Source organism: Ranitomeya imitator, chromosome 2 (genome assembly GCF_032444005.1).
Source record: "Ranitomeya imitator isolate aRanImi1 chromosome 2, aRanImi1.pri, whole genome shotgun sequence".
Classification (NCBI taxonomy): domain Eukaryota; kingdom Metazoa; phylum Chordata; class Amphibia; order Anura; family Dendrobatidae; genus Ranitomeya; species Ranitomeya imitator.
Window position 1 is genome coordinate 391,652,398 of NC_091283.1, and position 20,621 is coordinate 391,673,018.

The following is a 20,621-nucleotide window of genomic DNA, read 5'->3' on the forward strand; positions in this document are numbered from 1 at the left end:
AATCCCAAGAAACAATGAAAACCCTATATTAAGGGTCACCAATCTAACCCAAGAAGAGGGGCGAAACCGGCTAAATAAGATTAAAATAGATAAGTCTCCGGGTCCGGATGGCATACACCCACGAGTACTAAGAGAACTAAGTAATGTAATAGATAAATCATTATTTCTTATTTTTAGGGACTCTATAGCGACAGGGTCTGTTCCGCAGGATTGGCGCATAGCAAATGTGGTGCCAATATTCAAAAAGGCTCTAAAAGTGAACCTGGAAATTATAGGCCAGTAAGTCTAACCTCTATTGTTGGTAAAATATTTGAAGGGTTTCTGAGGGATATTATTCTGGATTATCTCAATGAGAATAACTGTTTAACTCCATATCAGCATGGGTTTATGAGAAATCGCTCCTGTCAAACCAATCTAATCAGTTTTTATGAAGAGGTAAGCTATAGACTGGACCACGGTGAGTCATTGGACGTGGTATATCTCGATTTTTCCAAAGCGTTTGATACCGTGCCGCACAAGAGGTTGGTACACAAAATGAGAATGCTTGGTCTGGGGGAAAATGTGTGTAAATGGGTTAGTAACTGGCTTAGTGATAGAAAGCAGAGGGTGGTTATAAGTGGTATAGTCTCTAACTGGGTCGCTGTGACCAGTGGGGTACCGCAGGGGTCAGTATTGGGACCTGTTCTCTTCAACATATTCATTAATGATCTGGTAGAAGGTTTACACAGTAAAATATCGATATTTGCAGATGATACAAAACTATGTAAAGCAGTTAATACAAGAGAAGATAGTATTCTGCTACAGATAGATCTGGATAAGTTGGAAACTTGGGCTGAAAGGTGGCAGATGAGGTTTAACAATGATAAATGTAAGGTTATACACATGGGAAGAGGGAATCAATATCACCATTACACACTGAACGGGAAACCACTGGGTAAATCTGACAGGGAGAAGGACTTGGGGATCCTAGTTAATGATAAACTTACCTGGAGCAGCCAGTGCCAGGCAGCAGCTGCCAAGGCAAACAGGATCATGGGGTGCATTAAAAGAGGTCTGGATACACATGATGAGAGCATTATACTGCCTCTGTACAAATCCCTAGTTAGACCGCACATGGAGTACTGTGTCCAGTTTTGGGCACCGGTGCTCAGGAAGGATATAATGGAACTAGAGAGAGTACAAAGGAGGGCAACAAAATTAATAAAGGGGATGGGAGAACTACAATACCCAGATAGATTAGCGAAATTAGGATTATTTAGTCTAGAAAAAAGACGACTGAGGGGCGATCTAATAACCATGTATAAGTATATAAGGGGACAATACAAATATCTCGCTGAGGATTTGTTTATACCAAGGAAGGTGACGGGCACAAGGGGGCATTCTTTGCGTCTGGAGGAGAGAAGGTTTTTCCACCAACATAGAAGAGGATTCTTTACTGTTAGGGCAGTGAGAATCTGGAATTGCTTGCCTGAGGAGGTGGTGATGGCGAACTCAGTCGAGGGGTTCAAGAGAGGCCTGGATGTCTTCCTGGAGCAGAACAATATTGTATCATACAATTATTAGGTTCTGTAGAAGGACGTAGATCTGGGTATTTATTATGATGGAATATAGGCTGAACTGGATGGACAAATGTCTTTTTTCGGCCTTACTAACTATGTTACTATGTTACTAACAGTTGGGCAATACATACTGCACATGCTCTAGAGCCTAAACTGCAAAAAATGAGCTCGATCTGTGCTATTCACAGATCGAATTACGTCTGACATGCCGAGGAGCTGGGGGAGAGACAGCGATTTGGCAACGCCCATCGGACCGGACTGGGGTGATTGACAGACGAAAACGGCGAGTTACTAAGGTATTTTGGCAGCAAAGGTGGGGAATCGGGGGATAATAAATGCACTATTGTAAAGCACAGCTCAGGCCCTATTGAATGCTATTTTTAGCTCATATTGAAAAAACGGGGTGACAGGTTCTCTTTAACCATAAACACATGGACAATTGCTAGTGGCCAGGGTTGCTATATTTCTCTGACTGCACACTGGGTGAACATTATGGAATTCGGGACCCAGTCGGACCCAGGGACAGAACCCGTGTTACTGACACCGAGGATTGCTTGGCCTGGTTCAATAAGAGTTTCACCATCTTCTACAGCCGTTCCTGCACCTCTTCTTCCTTACCCTCCATCTCAGAAATGTCAACATAAGTCACAAGCTTGAAGCCTAGTCTCGGCCGAGTGGCAACAGGCTCTGCTGAATCTAATCTTCTTACATGACAAACCAGATACCGCCGCAGTCTGATCTGTGGCTGTTGAGCCCGAACCTACAACAAGGCATGGTCGTGTGTGACAATGGCTATAACATGGTGGTGGCTCTGAAGCTTGGCAACCTTGCACACGTACCATACCTTGCCCACATGCTCCACTTAGTGGTTCAGCGGTTTCTCAAAACCTACCCAGATTTGCCTGAACTACTTTTGAAAGTATGCCACGTGTGTGCCTATTTCCACAAGTCTGCAACAGCTGCCACCGCTCTAGCAGTGCTGCTGCAGCGTTTGCAACTTCCAGCTCACCGACAGGTGTGCGATGTCACCACTCTTTGGGACTCAGCATTACATATGTTGGCAAGGCTTTGAGAGTAGAAATGAGTGTATGTGTTCGGAAAACGTTCGCAAATCTCAAATTCGGCATGAACGTAGCACATTCGAATGCGTGTTCCCTTTCACGAGCATTTTTACATTATAGAATTCTGTAGCTAAGCCCTGAAAGCTGGTGACTTTATCTTCTATTGGCCAAACCTGGTGACAGGTTCCCTTTAAAAACAAAAAATTAACTTAAAACGTCTCACTTTATAGTAATCATATAAAACCAAACATAAGTTAAAAAAAAAAGTGCCTCGTACCAAGCCGAGGGAAGACAACTGCAGCTAGTATAAGTTACCTCATAGAGATCAAAATTCAAATAGCACATGCATAGTGACACCAGGAGTAAAATTCTCCCTAGTATCAATATGAATACTAGCCATGTGCTATAGTGATATGAGCTAATGTAATAAATTACATAATGAGGTACAATTGAAATATTGTCAGCATCACATAAAAGGCAGGGCGTGTTGCCTATAATTTAGAAAGTCACTTTTACAGTGTAAGAAGATCAGCAAAACCAGGACAATTATTAATAATAAGCACTGATATGCCGGGTTATTTAAACAATAATAATATTCACCAGATTACATAGCTTGCTGAACTTACCCAAACACGGCTAATAAGCCTAGCAAGATAAATATTAAATATTGCCTGAAATAGTATAATATTATTAACCATGCATTGTAGTATTGTGAAATACATTACACATGTAGTAAAACATGATACAGAAGTTGTCAATGTTGCATAGGTAAAGAGCAATACATATTGCCTAAAGGTTTAAAAATCACAGCTGACGGTGACAAAGATAGTGACTGCAAGCTGTCTCCCCTCACCCCAATGCACATTTCGCAACTACTTCTTCATGGGGGGGTGTCCGGACATGCAGTCACCATCTTTGAGATGAAGAAGATAATGACCGGCTCTCTGTTGTCCCTGGTTGGCTGGAGGGAATGGAGGAAGCAACCTTAAGTTACACCATCATCAACACAGCAGGGACTTGGACCTCATGGAAGTCCCTGACACATGAGCGCCTTCTTGCTGCACTATCTTCAACATCATGCCCATATTCTTAGGGTATTAAATAGTGCTGACTACTGGGTTGCTACTCTGTTAGATTCACGATACAAGAGTATATTTTGCCAGATGCTTCTCCCCCTGGAAATTGATGCACACATGCTGGTCTATCGAAAAACGCTTGTAGATCATCTTATGAGTGGTTTTCCCCAAGACATCAGTGAGGCACACAGTGTGCATCCCAGTTGTAGATTTCCAATGCCGGAAATGTTGAGGCGTCATTGTCAAAGCAGCAGCAGTGTATTTGGCTTAAGCAAATTCTGTGAGTGGTTTAGCACATTTTTTTAGACCACCCTGAGCACCAGCAGAACAGATTACAAGTCAGACACGTTGTGAACGATTAGAGAGGATGGTGCAGGAGTATCTGGAGCTCAAGATCAATGCCATCTGGGGGGGGTTTAGATCCTTTTACATTTTGGTCTTCAGAACTGGAAGAGTGGCCTGAGCTTGCCTGTCACACCTTGGAGATTTTGTCATGCCCAGCAGCCAGCATTCTCTCAGAACCTGTGTTCAGTGCTGCTGGTGGTGTCCTGATGGATAAGCGCACCCGGCTGTCCCCTGAAAGTGTTGACTGCCTAACTTTCATCAAAATGAGCAAGTGATGGATCCATAGTGCACCCCTGTCACAGACTGGGCAGACTAGGCAATGGTGACGCTTTAGTGTCATGCATTGATCTCGCGTTATTGCAGTCTGTGCCATCTTTGTGGTGTCTTCTGTGCCTACTGTTGCTACTGCTGCTGATGTTGCAAACAATCTTTTGAAATGTGGAGACTCCAAGTTGTCCCCATCTGGGGGGTTGCCTGTAGTAGAAGATGTGTCAGAGGCTTATACTGTTTCTACTCTGTGGAAATTGATGCCACTTTAGTGCTGTGTAACAATTATTTTTTTTGAAATGTGGAGACTCCAAGTTCACTCTCCATTTGCCTTTGTAAGTAGGTCTACCAGACAGGAAGGCCTGCACTTACTGTATTTTTCAGATTAAAAGACGCACTTTTTTTCCCAAAATTATTTTGAGAAATTGGGGGTGCGTCCTATAATGCGAATATACTTTAGCGATACAGTTGCTACAGGCCGCAGGCTAGGATGAGGGGGGGTGTCCGGCACTGCTGCGGGGGTGTTCGGCGCAGGTTTGCAGTGCCGCTGGGGTAAGTATAACCAATAAGCGCATCCACCTGCCAACTGAAAATGCTGACAGGCTGATTCTTATCAAAATGAATAAGGGCTGCAGAACATAAACTCAAAGCCAGTATTTTGTTCCTGTTCTTTTCCCATGCACATTGTCCCACTCAATTATGGGTATACGCTTCAGTAATTCATTTTTTTTTTTGTGTCGACACGAGATTTACAAAATCCTCAGGGAAAAATTTTTTGGATTTGAGGTCTATACAGGGTCAGTAATAGTGGGCGCTGGTTCAGTTTCTGTCCTGGGGAGTCTACATGTCTGTTTGGTATCCCTAGAGGAAGAGAAGGAGGAAAAATAAAGGAAGGTAGGATCCTCTCACTTTCAGTGTCGGAGGCAAGTAAAGCATATGTCTCCTCTGCTGAATACCGGGTTTGAGATGAGTGGGATGCCATTTTTTCACGTATGTGGTGTTTGTGTGTGTTTACAAAATTTTATTCAGATATGTGTGCGTGTTTGTTGTAAATTTCTCTTACTTAGAAGAGAAAAGAATATACAAAGAAAAATATAAAAATTTGGTAAAATAAGCAACAAGCTTACTATGACGACATCAGTAAAAACAAATTACTGAGCTCCCGCAACAGACATTAAACCTAACCAGTGCTGTAGGACGCATGGATGATTCTTTTTTTTTCAGCACTGGCAATAAATCCATTCATTAGTAAATATCGTAGTAGAGGATGAATTTTACGGTATATTTTGCTGTCCCTAATCTAATTTTATCAACTAATCTGGATGATTTTTTTTACCCGATTCTTTTTTTTGACCAAAAAAAAATAAAATGACCAGCACTCGATGGCTGTAGGACCAATGCACGGATGTGGCACAAAAGGTGATAAAAAAAAGTCCTTGTTAAAAACGACTACGGATTGTTAGGCAGTGACACAGGTGGGGGTCGCTGTGTGTTCTCCCCAGGTTGTGCATGGTGACGGATGAAGTCCATAGGTGTGCATGGCAGTCCTAGATTTCCGGACCGGGTTTTCCATGTGGCTGAAAGCCACAGGTTTGTTTGTTAAAAACCCTGCAGTAAGGGGTATGGGTGTGTCAGGTGCAAGGTCAGTGTGAGTCTGGTGTGTGCTGTTGTGCAGAGCAGAGGCCTGCAGAGCGTGAACTGTGTGTGTAAAGCAGCACAGGCCAGCGGAGCCAGCAGCTATGGCAACTGAATAGCCTGGCACCAGCAGTGTACACAGCGAAGCAAGTCGTCCATGGTAACTGTCTCAGATGTGGACAGTCCTATACCCAGATGTGTACCGGAGGTGGATGTCTTGTGCCCGAAAGAGGGCTGGCATATTTAATGATTGCAAACAGAGGGATATGGTGCCCGGCTGCTTTTCGGATGATATCCTGGGCTGTGTGAGCAAAGAGACTGTGATACAGCGGTGCAGGACACCCACGAGAACTAGTAAGAGGAGGACTGGCGTGTGTAGTGTCTGCAACATGTGAAGCTGTGTTTGGAGACTGTAATATGGCGTGCGGTCGCCCCACGAATACTGGACAAGGAGAGGTCCGTCATGTTTAGGGACTGCAATCTAAAAGCCATATTATGTGTAGTGCTATGAAACTGCACTGAGACAAGATGCAACTGTGTGTATTGAACTCTGATAACGTGTACTATAAAATGCTATGCACCTTTACGTGTGAAGTAACACATTAAAGAGACTTTTGTGTTTGACCTTTGTTTGTCACTGCCTCTTGACTGCGTACGGTGCTACTGCAACATTACAGGGTGCTAATCAGTGATTTACAACTGATCGGCGGCTGTAGGATGCACACACTGAATGGAAAAAAAAATTGTGAAAAACAGTGAGTACGAGTGCGGATCAATGATTTGCGTCACTGATGAACACTTGGCAGCTGCAGAATGCACGTACATAGGTGGTGCAAAGGGAGGGAATGGATAGGGATAAAAATAAGTACTGGAAAACTGATAACAAGTGTAGATCAGTGATTTGCATCACTGATCAATACTCTGCAAGCGCAAGACGTACAAAAAAAAAAAACTGCCAAAAATCGTGCGATCAAGTACTGATTAGCGTTCGGCAGCAGAAGTAGTGGTTGGGAAAGGAGAGTAGAAGGGGAGGGGGATTAGGGTAGAAAAGGAAAAGATCAGGCAAGAATCACAGAGGGATCAAGAACTCTTCTTTCTTCTTTAGCAGGATCAGAAGGAGCAGTGATGCACAGACTTCTGTGGTACCTCAAGGCCCAGCACAGTGCACAGTGACAGTGACCACGCTGTACAAATCCTCAGGTAGAATGAGAAAGTACAGGGTGGTAACTGGCATGTCACATCTGATCTGTGCACTCTGATTGATGCAATGGATGTCATTGTCAACTGCATCGCACCCAATCAGAGATGGCCTTGGTGACGCCAGCATTGCTAGATTCAGCCTGTGATCAGACATCAGTTTTCCCGTCTCCCATGACAGCACACATGAGAGAGGGGATCCGCCCAGTCAGGACAGGAAACCTACTGAAATAAAAGGGCGGTACCTCTCCCTCGCTTCAGTTGGGTTTCCTGTCCTGAGGGGAACCCTTGTGCTGAATGTACGGTGGTATGTTGATTGAAGATTCCACTCACCCACTCCTGTCCCGGCTCTGGAAGAACAGGCAGAATGCCTGTAGGCCGGCCTTCAGGGTGTGGAAGCGCCGTTCGCGGGTCCTGGGGCCTTAGCGCACTTGCGGGCGTTGGCAGCGCAGTCCGGAGTCCTGTGGCTCTTCTGCGGCTACCACGCCGCTCTCTTCCCCCTCTGCTGCCGCCGGCTCTGGTTTCTGGGTGCGCGGTGGTGATGCGCGCGGGGCATGCTGGGAGTAGGCGTGGCCTCGTGACGTCGCTGCTGCGCGCCGGATCCAAGATGGCGGCGCCCATGAACAAACGCTGCGGCGTCTCAGGAATCCCCTGACGGTCTCCGGTGGGCGCAGAGGCGGGGGAGGGGCAGAAGATGGTACCGGAGGAGGCGGTGAGCAGAGTGGATCACCCTTTAAAAGGGAGTGGATCCACAGGGAAAGTGCTCGCATATACAGAGCTCAGCTATGGAGGACTGTATCGAGCAACACTCAAATCAGTCATCACCACAGCAGCAGCAGGAGAGCTTATCAGGTGCCATGTCTGCTCACCAGCATGCTAGGAGGAGAAGCGGCAGTCGTCCGGATCGGAAGTCACAGGACTCCTCAGCTTCTAGGAGGGACGTTATCCGTACTCCAGATCAGCCTCAAAAGGCGGCGCGGAGGAAGACTAGTGCCAAATCCAAGAACAAATAATGTGCCCTCTGCAAAACCCCGCTAGCAGTCCAATGGCAGAAAAGCCTCTGTGTGGACTGCATTCAAAAAACTATTCAGGATGAATCCCCTGACTTTGCCACTAGCCTCAGGGCCATGATTAGGGCAGAGGTTAAAAGGTCTTTAAAATCAGCCCTTAAAAAGAGACGCAAGGTCTTAGAGACTGTTCCAGATTCTAATACCCCTCAATCTGATGAGGAATATCAAGAAGGACCTCTGTCTCCCTGTTCATCCTCTTCTGTGTTCTCTGGCTCCTCTTCGGATAGTGATGTTGGGGGCCGACCATGCTTCCTAACTGAGAATACAGATAAACTGGTTAAATCTGTTAGGGCTACAATGGGCCTTAAGGACGAGAAGGAGTCCAGATCAGTAGAGGACGTTATGTTTGGTGGTTTGGAGGAGAAAAGGAAGCGTACCTTCCCTGTAAATAATAGAGTTAAAACCCTTATAGAAAAGGAGTGGAAAAAGCCTGAAAAGTCGGGTAGTCTTCCCTCAGCCTCCAAGAGACGTTATCCTTTTGATAAGGATTCAGAAATATGGGATAAAGCCCCTAAAATTGATGGTGCAGTGGCCAGATCTTCTAAGAGATCTTCCCTACCCTTGGATGATTCAGGCGTCCTTAGAGACCCTCTAGACAAGAAGGCTGATGCTTTTTTAAAACATACCTGGGAGGCAGCCGCAGGAGGTTTAAAGCCGGCAATACCTGGTACATGTGTTGCCTGCTCCCTTATAGTCTGGCTGCAACAATTAGAGGATCAGTTAAAGTCTAGAGTGCAGTGAGATGAAATCCTAGCCAATATGGCAATGGCACAAGGAGCAGCGGCCTTTATAGCGGATTCCTCAGCCGACTCTGTAAGACTTGCAGCTAGGGCAGCGGGATTGTCTAACGCAGCGGGATTGTCTAACGCGGCAAGACGTGCCTTGTGGTTGAAAGGGTGCCCAGGGGACTTACCCTCAAAAAATAGACTCTGTTCCATTCCGTGCGACGGCAAATTCCTCTTCAGTCAGAAACTATAGGACATTTTAGAAAAAGCTGGCGACAGGAAAAAAGGTTTTCCCCGTTTTCCAGTAGATATCAGACGGCCTTATTTTCGGAGGGGAAAATTCAATAGAGGTCGCCCTCCGGGAGATAGAAGAAACTGGGACTATAGAGATAGGAAAGGATCGGGGTACATGTTTAAGGGCCCCTCCACATCCACAAAAAAGCCTCCCCCCCCCCAATGACGCCATGCTAGAAGTAGAACGAAAGCCTTCCCCCTATCTTCATGCCTGGTTGAATATTTCCCCCAGTCGGGCGTTGAATGTTGTCAGCGACGGACTAAAAATAAAGTTTGTTCATCTACCTCGAGAGACTTTTGTGTTAACATCATGCAGGAAACTTCCAGAAGAACAGCTAGCTCTGGAAACAGAGGTATTGGGGCTAGTTCTAAAAAAGGTCCTAGTAGAAGTTCCAAAAGTAGAGGAAGGAGAAGGGTTTTATTCCCCTCTCTTCTTAATACGAAAACCAGATGGCTCACTAAGGACTATTGTCAACCTAAAAAAACTAAATCGGTCAATAAAAAATTACTCCTTCAAGATGGAGTCGGTAAGCTCAGCGATAAAGATGCTGTTTCCAGACTGCTTCATGGCAGCTATAGACTTAAAGGACGCGTACTACCATGTCCCAATTCATCAAGACTATCAAAAATTTCTGAGGGTAGCACTGTTTGTCAAAGGTCAGCTCAAACACTACCAGTATGCTGCCCTTCCATTTGGTCTATCAATAGCGCCAAGGATATTTACAAAATTAATGTCAGAGGTCATGTCCTTCCTCCGTTCCCGGGAAATAGTCATCGTCCCGTACCTAGACGACTTCCTGATAATAGGCAGATCAGTGGATCACTGTCTTGCGCAAATAAAAGAAGTGACTACGACCCTAGCAGTATTAGGTTGGGAGGTAAATGTCGCCAAGTCAAGATTAACACCAGTGAAGGTTCAATCCTTCCTGGGGTTGATTCTGGATTCCACGCGTCAACTCTGTCTCCTGCCGGAGAACAAAATTTCCAAAATACAAAGTCTTGTGGAACTGGCGATACATCAACCTGTGATGACAATAAGAAAGGCGATGTCCCTGCTAGGGTCACTAACATCCTGTATTCCCGCTGTAAAATGGGCACAACTTCACCTGAGGCAATTACAGTGGGAGGTCCTGTCAACACAGAGGTTGTTAAAAGGGCATTTGGAGGGAAAAATTCATCTCTCAATACGCGTCAGAGATTTCCTAGCCTGGTGGTCAGTAAGGGATCACTTGAGCTCAGGGGTTCAGTGGCTGACTCCAATAGAGGACGTGATCACAACAGACACGAGTGGTACAGGATGGGGTGTACATCTAAGGTCCCTTTCCGTCCAGGGGTCCTGGTCCCATACAGAAAAACATCAAACATCCAATATAAGAGAGTTATGGGCTGTAGAAAGGGCAGTAAAACATTTCCTTCCAATTCTTCAGGGTCGTCATACCAGAGTAATGTCCGACAATTACGCGGTAGTAGCCTATATCAACCATCAGGGGGGAACGAGATCCTTTTCACTCATGAAGGCAACATCGGCGCTCCTTCAATTAGCAGAATCTCACCTACTGTCCCTCACAGCTCTACACATAAAGGGGGTCGAAAACATGAAGGCGGACTACTTAAGTCGAAAAAGCTAAGACAGGGAGAATGGTCACTGAATCCCAGGGTATTCCAACAAATAGTGCAGACCTGGGGAGAACCGGTAATAGACTTGTTTGCCACGCTTCACAACAGGAAGGTGAAGAGGTTCTGTTCGCTAGACCCGAGGGGGAACCCGGTTGCAGTAGATGCCCTCCGCATACCATGGAAGTTCAGCCTCGCTTACGTGTTTCCCCTAATAGCATTAATACCGGTTGTAGTGAGGAAGATCAGGACGGAGCAGGCAAGAGTGATTCTGATTGCTCCATTTTGGCCGAAAAGGCCATGGTTCTCTCTCCTAAGACAAATGTCGGTAACCGATCCATGGATCCTACCAGAGGTCCCGGACCTGCTTACCCAGGGTCCAGTATGCCACTCTCAAGTGAAGGGCTTCCATCTGGCAGCCTGGAATTTGAGAGGGCATTACTGAGCCGACAGGGATTCTCGCCAGGGTTAGTCTCCACCCTGTTGAAAAGCAGGAAGCCGGTTACATCAAGAATTTATGGTAGGACATGGAAGAGATTTCTAGAGTTTTTAGGACAACCTTTGTCAGATGAGGCTCCTGTGGGTGCTATTTTAGAGTTTCTGCAAGCAGGCTTACAGCTAGGACTGGCTACCAATACACTTAAGGTCCAAGTGTCAGCGTTAGGAGCTTTATATCATTGCAATTTAGCTTCCAATAAATGGGTTGCCCGTTTCATTAGATCATGTAGTAGGTCTAGACCTGTAGTAATTCAAAAAATTCCTCCTTGGGATTTAAATCTCGTTTTAGATGCTCTAACTAAGAAACCTTTTGAGCCCTTGCAAGAATTATCAATAAAATTTCTCAATCTAAAAACAGTGCTATTGGTAGCCTTGATGTCCGCACGTAGGGTGAGTGATTTGCAAGCCCTGTCTGTTTGTCCTCCATACACTCAGATATATGACGACAGGGTGGTTCTAAGACCAGACCCGGCTTACCTACCTAAGGTAGTCCTTAAATTTCATAGGAGTCAGGAAATTGTATTACCCTCTTTTTGTGTTAATCCAAAAAATCCAGGTGAGGAGAGGTTTCACACTCTTGATGTAAGAAGGTCTATGTTACAGTACATATCCTTGACCAGTCAGTGGAGGAAGGATCAGTCTCTATTTGTAGCTTTCCAGGGTAGCAGGAAAGGTCATGGGGTATCTAAAGGTACTATTGCCAGGTGGATTAGGGAGGCCATTAGCTTATCCTATACTGCATGTGGCGTTCCGATCCCTGAAGGCATCAAGGCTCACTCCACCAGGGCCGTGGCTACTTCCTGGGCAGAAAAAGCAGAGGTATCGCTTGATCAAATATGTAAGGCTGCTACCTGGTCCTCACCATCTACCTTTTTTAAACACTACCGACTGAACTTGTCTTCCTCTACTGACCTGACCTTTGGTAGAAGGGTGCTGCAAGTGGTGGTCCCTCCCTAAGGTGTTCCTTTCTCCAAAAATCTCTCATGTGTGCTGTCATTGGAGACGGGAAAACACCAAGGTTACTTACTGGTAGCCGGTTTTTCCGGAGCCCATGACAGCACCTGTATATTCCCTCCCTTCTTTTTTTCACCCTTTGGTGTGCACTTTTAGTTGGGTGTTTTTGTGATTATTATAATGTGGTGGTGGATTACCATGTGTACTAACCAAGGAGGCCTCTCATGCTCTGAAAACCAACTGAAGCGAGGGAGAGGTACCGCCCTTTTATTTCAGTAGGTTTCCTGTCCTGACTGGGCGGATCCCCTCTCTCATGTGTGCTGTCATGGGCTCCGGAAAAACTGGCTACCAGTAAGTAACCTTGGTGTTTTTCAGGAAATCTGATTGTCTGTTCAATTCTAAATAGCCAATCACAGTGATTGTAGTTGTGGGTGGGGCGTGGACAGTCCCCAGGACGAAGGCGCCATGTTCCCTGTTGTAAGAAACGGCAGGGAGAATCATGCGATCACTGTGCACTTGGTCAATGATCCATGATTGACATGACATAAATATACTGCAAATTTTGATATGTGCATTGAAATCACCTGCTGTCACTATATTCACCTTTTCTATTGTCTTCTCACACTTTAAATGTTTGGGTAAGCTCCACACTCTTATCCTCTCTCCCAACCCTGATGAAGCTTTTGTGTTTTGGTGGGTGACCTTATTGTTACCAATTATTTATATTTGTATGTGGCCCCTTTGTGGGATATGCATTCATTTTCATATTTGCACTAGTTACTTTATGTTTGGATATACAGTGTGTCCGTAAAGTCATGGTGCACTTTTGAGCAGTCACTGGGAAGCAACAAAAAACAGAAATGTGAAATCTGCTCCAAATAAAAGAAAAACTCTCCCAGTTTCATGTCTATTCAGTGCAGTTTGATGTGGTTTTGTTGTTTGTGGCCCTACACACATCCAAACGATAGTGAAGTTCTTGCCACATACGGTAAGGACGTCTAGTGTAACAGAGTGAATAATGTCTGTGAGTCCCTGTTTTGAGTGATTAATGTCGTTGATATGTTCAATGTACACATGTTGCTTCACATAACCCCAAAATTAAAAGTCTAAGGGCATCAGATTCGGGGATCATGGTGGCAGAACTTGACAGAACGCCTGCCTATCCACCGCCGAGGGAATGTTCTATCCAGAAACTCATGAACAATGGGGGTGTAGTGTGGAGGAGCGCTGTCCTGTTGAAAGATGACACCTTCTGAAAATTGTGGCACTGCATACAATTCCAACATGTTGAGGTACGTGATTGCCGTCACAGACTGCTCCGCGAAAAAAATGGGCTTGTCACCTTATCATGCATCAGGCCACACCACATGTTCACTTTAGAGATGTTAGTTCGTACTCAACATAGGCATGAGGATGTTCAACAGCCCATATTTGAACGTTATGGTGATGAACATGTCCACAGATATGGAAGGTCGCCTAATCGCTAAACACATTCTTCTGCAAAATTCTTGCATCATTGATCTCATGAAGAATATCTGTAGCAAATGTACAAAAAAAGAGAGAAAAGAAGCGCAATAAATGTGCACACTCAGCTGTTATTTAGAAAATGTGAACAATGCTTTATTGAGGCGGGAAAAACACAGTGCCTATACATATAAAAACATTTAAAACAGCATGTAAAAACATACCCAAACATATCACTACCGTACCCTCTGGATAAAGGAGTATAAATGGTGATACTCACTGCCAGTGGGCCCCATACAGACTAGTGAGTATCACCATTTATGCTGTCATTATGTTAATGTGCTGCTAGCATTGCGCTTTATTTCATTATATCTTTTACCATTGGGAAGCCTTGATTTTCATGCCCTGCAGCATTTTGTGTGCACCATTTATTAAAAAATCTTTTCTATATACTCACCATCTAGTCTTGAGGGATTATTTCTCCCTATGGGGTCTGCTTTTTGACCGTACTCCTTTATCCAGAGGGTATGGTAGTGATATGTTTGGGTATGTTTTTACATGCTGTTTTAAATGTTTTTATATGTATAGGCACTGTGTTTTTCCGCCTCAATAAAGCATTGTTCACATTTTCTAAATAACAGCTGAGTGTGCACATTTATTGCGCTTCTTTTCTCTCTTTTTTTGTACAAGTATTTATTGGCGCATACGTAGCACCTGGCATCTATCATAGACGTTATTTCAGTGGTGCCCGCTCACATATTCTTTTTATCTGTAGCAAATGGGCATCGTTTGGGTCTATCTGCCAGTTTGATAGCGTACAACAGCTGCAATTTGTACCCCTTAAAACAGACACATTTGTTTAACACCTTATGAACTGTAGTCTTGCTTAGGTGTAATTGTCGAGCACATGCACGCACAGATTTTGTAGGGCTCCTTAGGTATCTCGTATAGCCTCTACAGACTCGTCACTAACGGATGGCCTACAAGAACGGGGTTTCTCCACCAAACTGCTGGTTTCCTTCAACTGCTTATCCCATTGAGTAATGTTATTACTATGTGGTGGCGCTTCATTATAAATGCGCCGATATTCACATAGCAGTTTGGTCACGATTCGAATTTAGCTAACCACAGAACTCGCTGAACTTTCCTCTGTACCATCCACGTCTTGACTGGCATGGAAAACCACACGGCTGTCATAAGCTTGTGGTTGCATGATGTCATAGACCTGCCAATGTAGTAAACAGAGTTTAGTTTATCAGGGGTTAATTTGACTGGGGGCTCAGCAACCGCTTAAATGAGTTTATGTTGTTTGATTGGTTCTTGTTATCTCTCCTCATGAACAGGTCTGATGTGATTGGGCCAGAGAAAGGGCGCCAAAATGTAAACCATAAATAGATCCTGTGACTCGTCAAAAGTGCACCATGACTTTACGGATACACTGTATATCTATATGTTAATGAGTACAGATTCATAAACACTTTTTTTTTCATTTTTCTATTGTTAAATTTACATACACTGTGTGAACTGTGCCTTATACTACTGAGGCTCCCACAGTTGCCCAGCCACCAATCTTAACTTTTGTCTGTTTTACTGGGAATATCCATACCCATTGTAGTTATGAATTGTATCTAACAAAGTTTCCAGTTTTTAGTAATTAGTATAATTATTTCTGCCCTGACACTAATTCCCTTTTTCGTTTTCTCAATTTATGATGTAGTGATCATTAGTGATGAGCAAGTATACTCGTTGCTCTGGTTTTCCAGAGCATGCTCGGGTGACCTCCGAGTATTTGTTATTGCTTGGAGACAGTTTTCATCACCTCAGTTGCATGATTTACAGCTTCCAGATAGGGAATTCCCACATGTATTCAGCCTAACAAACAGGCATTCCTCACATGTATTCAGCATATCTGGAAGCCGTAAATCATGCAACTGATGCGATGAAAACTATATCTCCGAGCAATAACAAATACTCGGAGGTCACCCGAGCGTGTTCGGGAAAACCTGAGCAATGGGTACACTCGCTCATCACTAGTGATCATGTGAAGCCAGTAACAGCTCCGGAGATTTCTTACATGGGATCTTTATGATGTTACATCGTCATCTTCTCCCGATTCAGGTCCCTACAATATCGGATTGTCTCAGTGGAGATCTTCTATATAAGAGAATTCTCCTGAGTGACCCTACAAACATGGATAGGGACAGGGACAAGATGGCGGAGAGGATATTGCACCTCACCCTGGAGATCCTCTTCCGGCTTACTGGAGAGGTGAGAGATTTTGATGACGTCACATTACATCATTCTTATCTATGGGAATTAACAGATGGACAGAACTGGAGAGGTGAGGACTCTGGAAATGTCGGTAGTGAGATTTATTAATGTGTCTCTCCATAACCAGGATTACACAGTAGTGAAGACCTCTAGTGAGTGCTATCAGGCCCCTTTGTCTGAGGGATGGGGAAGACCCTTGAGCCCAATCACAGGGCCTCCACCTCACCCCCTGATACATGAGGACATCAATAACCAGAAGATCCTAGAACTCGCCTACAAGATGATTGAGCTGCTGACTGGAGAGGTGACGCTGCTGGGAATACTGGGACATTATACAGTAACGCTATGGAGGGATCGGGGGATGACGGTATCATTCTATGTGTCAGGTTCCTATAAGGTGTCAGGATGTCACCGTCTATTTCTCCATGAATGAGTGGGAGTATTTAGAAGGACACAAAGATCTGTACAAGGACGTCATGATGGAGGTTCCCCAGCCCCTCACATCACCAGGTAATAGACGGGACTACATGCACAGGCCTATAATTATCTGCATGTAAAGAATGAATTCAGTCCCTGTATGTGTTTCCTACAGATCTATCTAATGAGAGGACAACACCAGAGAGATGTCCCCGTCCTCTTCTTCCACAGGACTGTAAACAAGAAGATCTCGATGTTCCTCAGGATCATCAAGTAGATGGAGAGAAGGTGTCATGAGATCTACCCTATGATGTGTAGAAGTCTGTGAATTTCTTGTGTTCAGTCTTGTTTTATTCACCAGTATAAGGGAAGAGTCAGATGGCCGTGTAACCCTGATGGGGCTTGCATCACAATGTTCGAACTGGCTGGTTGCTCACCCGACCATGACCGCATATATTTCTATGCAGCTGTCATGCTTGGACCACACACCTAATATCAGCCCTTAAGTGCCAACAATGAACAATAGCACAATCTCTTTCTACAGAGCCCCACATAGGAAATGTGTACTATGATTACAGTCTCTCCCCTGCCTAGCTGCAGGGCTGACCCTCTGTAACTCTCCCCTGCCCTGCTGCCTACAGTTCATAACTATCTCATACGTGATTTCAATGAACCATGTTATTAACCATATAGTTACAGTACTATTCATCAGTGTCCTGTAATTTCAGTATATTCTGCATCGTTTCTCCTTGCGGAGAGTGACCTAAGCATGTCGAGGTGAGGAGATTAAAAGGAGAAACGATACTTTTTGGATCCCGGTCAGACGCCTCTCAATCAGCCAAACCAGATCTCCACTTTGCACTGACGAGGGGCAGTACCCCGAAACAGTGTCTGCAAATTGAGATTCTGGTTTGGCTATTATCCTAGGTCATGTGACAAGGCTTGTTAAAGAGTCGACATTGACTGTTAGGATTGCTACTTCCAATGGGTGGCACTAGAGTTCTAGTCCTCTTCCTCTCTGAAGAGACAATTTGCAGTATATTCTGCAGTATCACAAATATACATTTATGTCATACATCAATTATCTTCAGGAGGCGCCAGGATCTTCCATTCCTTTACACCAGGAATATGACAGTGAGATTTCCTTGCTTTCTGCCTTCACAGTCCTCAGATCTTAACCCTATAAAGCATCTATGGGATGAGGTAGAATTGGTTATTCAGAGCATCTCAGCACCTCCATCTAATTTGCATCAACTACAAGAACCTTTCCTGTTGGCATGGGCCAGTATTCCTGGGGAACAATCTCAGCGCCTTGTTTAATTTATGACATGATTAACCCCTGGAGCTTTTTTCGGTTTTGCGTTTTTGTTTTTCGCTCCCCTTCTTCCCAGAGCCATAACTTTATTTTTCTTTATTATTATTTTTCTGTCATTATGGCCATGTGAGGGCTTGTTTTTTGCGGGACGAGTTGTACTTTTGAACGACACCATTGGCTTTACCATGTCGTGTACTAGAAAACAGGAGAAAAAGTCCCCAAATGCGGTGATATTGCATAAAAAGTGCAATCCCACACGTGTTTTTTCTTTGGATTTTTTACTAGGTCCACTAAATGCTAAAACTGACCTGCCACTATAATTTTAGCAATCAGGTTAAACCTTTTTTTAATTGATAGATCGGGTCAGGGCCGGCGTCAGCACCCGGCGTACCCGGGCAAGTGTCGGGGCCCTGGCGAGACAGGGGGGCCCATTCAGGGCCGGCGTTAGGGGCAGGCAGTTGCCAGTGCCTAGGACCACCGGGAGGGGGAGCGGCCGGGGACTGTCTAATTATACTCACCTACCTACTCCTGGCGGCTGGCGCGGTCCCTGCAGGTCCCCTGCTCCCCAGCTTCTTCCTGTACTGCGCGGTCACATGGTACCGCTCATTACAGTAATGAATATGCGGCTCCACCTCCCATAAGGGTGGAGCCGCATATTCATTACTGTAAAGAGCGGTAACGGTGACCGCTCGATACAGGAAGAAGCTACCGCTTCGGGAAGCAGGGACTGCACCACGCCAGGAGCAGGTGAGTATAACGGGGAGGGGAGCGCTGCACGATAGTCACCTGCTCCTCATTCCAGCCGCTGCTCCGCCTCCGTCTTCAGCATCTTCTGCAGTGACGCTGAGGTCAGAGGGCGCGGTGACGTGGTTAGTGCGCGCCCTCTGCCTGGCGTCAGTGCAGAAGACGCTGATAAAGATGGAGCGGCGGCTGGAACGAGGACAGGTGAATTTTGAAAGCGCCGGGGGCCTGAGCGACGGAGAGGTGAGTATGTGATTTTTTTTTTTTTTTTTTATCGCAGCAACAGCAAATGGGGCAAGTGTCTGTATGGAGCATCTTATCGGGCCATAACGTTTGTGCAGCACTATATGGGGCAAGTGTCTGTATGGGGCCATAATGTTTGTGCAGCACTATATGGGGCAAGTGTCTGTATGGGGCCATAATGTTTGTGCAGCACTATATGGTGCAAGTGTCTCTATATACTACATGGCTGTTCTATATACTACGTGGGCTGTTATATGCTACGTGGCTGTGCTATATACTAGATGGCTGTTCTATAAACTACGTGGCTGTGTTTATATGCGATCATGAATCGTGGTATGTGTTAAAGGGGGGGCCCACTGAGACTCTTTCGCCTGGGGCCATCAAAAACCTGGAGCCGGCCCCGGATCGGGTGATTATGCCTGATGTCTGTAAGGGGCTAATTGCTGAGATTCTGAAGGGACAAAGAAGATCTATGTGTTACTAGATGGGCGTCTCTAATAATGTGGCCATTCAGTGTATGTTTTATACTTGGTGGAGATGACAGGGTAAAGCTGATCATAGAGATTAGATGTTGTCTAAATCTTCTCAAATGTTAGTCAGTGACTTTTACACTATTTCTTTCAGGGTAAAGATCTGCCCCATATTAATACTACAGAGACATATGTGAGGGGTGATGAGAGGTGTAAAGAGGAGATTCCTACAGATAACCGCACAGGTGAGTAGTGGCCACTAAATGCCGAGAAGTCACAGGCTCTAATCAGTCACTGGCTTGTAATTTTAGGGTACCGTCACACAGTGCAATTTTGATCGCTACGACGGCACGATTTGTGACGTTCGAGCGATATAGTTACGATATCGCAGTGTCTGACACGCTCCTGCGATCAGGGACCCCGCTGAGAATCGTACGTCGTAGCAGATCGTTTGAAACTTTCTTTCGTCGTCTAGTGTCCCGCTGTGGCGGCATGATCGCATGGTGTAACATATATCGTATACGATGTGCGCATAGTAACCAACGGCTTCTACATCGCACATACGTCATGAAATTATCGCTCCAGCGTCGTAGATTGCAAAGTGTGACAGCAGTCTACGACGCTGGAGCGATATTGTTACGACGCTGGAGCGTCACGGATCGTACCGTCGTAGCGATGAAAATTGCACTGTGTGACGGTACCCTTAGATGTTCAGGGTTTTTTCACATGAAAGTTTTGATGTGGATAAAGGGGCTGATTCATTATGGGGTTACCAGGGACTATACTTTTTTTTTTTTTGCTTTTACAATGTACTAAGAACTATCACACATGTAGTTGCTTCCTACTTGTCTTTTGTGTCTTCTGCCAATCTCACAGACTGCTCTTACTGGTGATGCAGCTTCTCTGCCACTTTACTGTGTTAATAGGGTATGACCACCCATATCATGTGATTGATAGTTTAACTGTGAGAAACCGGCTCTCAATCACCATGATATGTGAAGTCATGAGTTGTCCAGAGAGCAGCCGGGAAGAAGAGCTGCTCGCTGACATGGAGCATCTGAATCACCGGCAGGAGCTGGTGGTGACCACTCTGACCCAGCACCAAGTACAGCAGACAGGTAATTGCCTCTGTTAGCAAACACCTACCTGTGCTTAGGTCCATATTTAAAAAAATGTTGTGCAATTTCTCCTGAGTGCGCCAATACCCTATATGTAATCGGGAACTACTTTTGAGGCATAATGCAAAGCTTAGAAGGGAAGTCGCATCATAATATAGTGCAGATTTTACTGCTCTGGTTTGCAGATGCCATGACCCAATGAGAGAGCCCTTGAGGTGCCAGAACAACAGAACACCCCAGTGCCCCATGAGTGACCTCATTTTACAAACTACACCTCTCAATTAATT

The 20,621-nt window shown here is 45.1% G+C and overlaps 1 protein-coding gene across 1 annotated transcript in view; it reads left to right on the plus strand.

Annotated features, from left to right (window-relative positions):
* The first annotated feature begins 15,837 nt into the window (after positions 1–15,837).
* The window catches only part of LOC138666652 (zinc finger protein 850-like), a 92,616-nt gene continuing 87,832 nt past the window's right edge, over positions 15,838–20,621 (plus strand). The window contains exons 1-5 of the mRNA XM_069754842.1: positions 15,838–16,027; positions 16,158–16,334; positions 16,417–16,540; positions 16,623–16,735; positions 19,371–19,461. Of these exons, the coding sequence (XP_069610943.1) occupies positions 15,845–16,027; positions 16,158–16,334; positions 16,417–16,540; positions 16,623–16,735; positions 19,371–19,461 (688 nt within the window). The 5' untranslated portion in view covers positions 15,838–15,844. The remainder of the gene's footprint in view (positions 16,028–16,157; positions 16,335–16,416; positions 16,541–16,622; positions 16,736–19,370; positions 19,462–20,621) is intronic.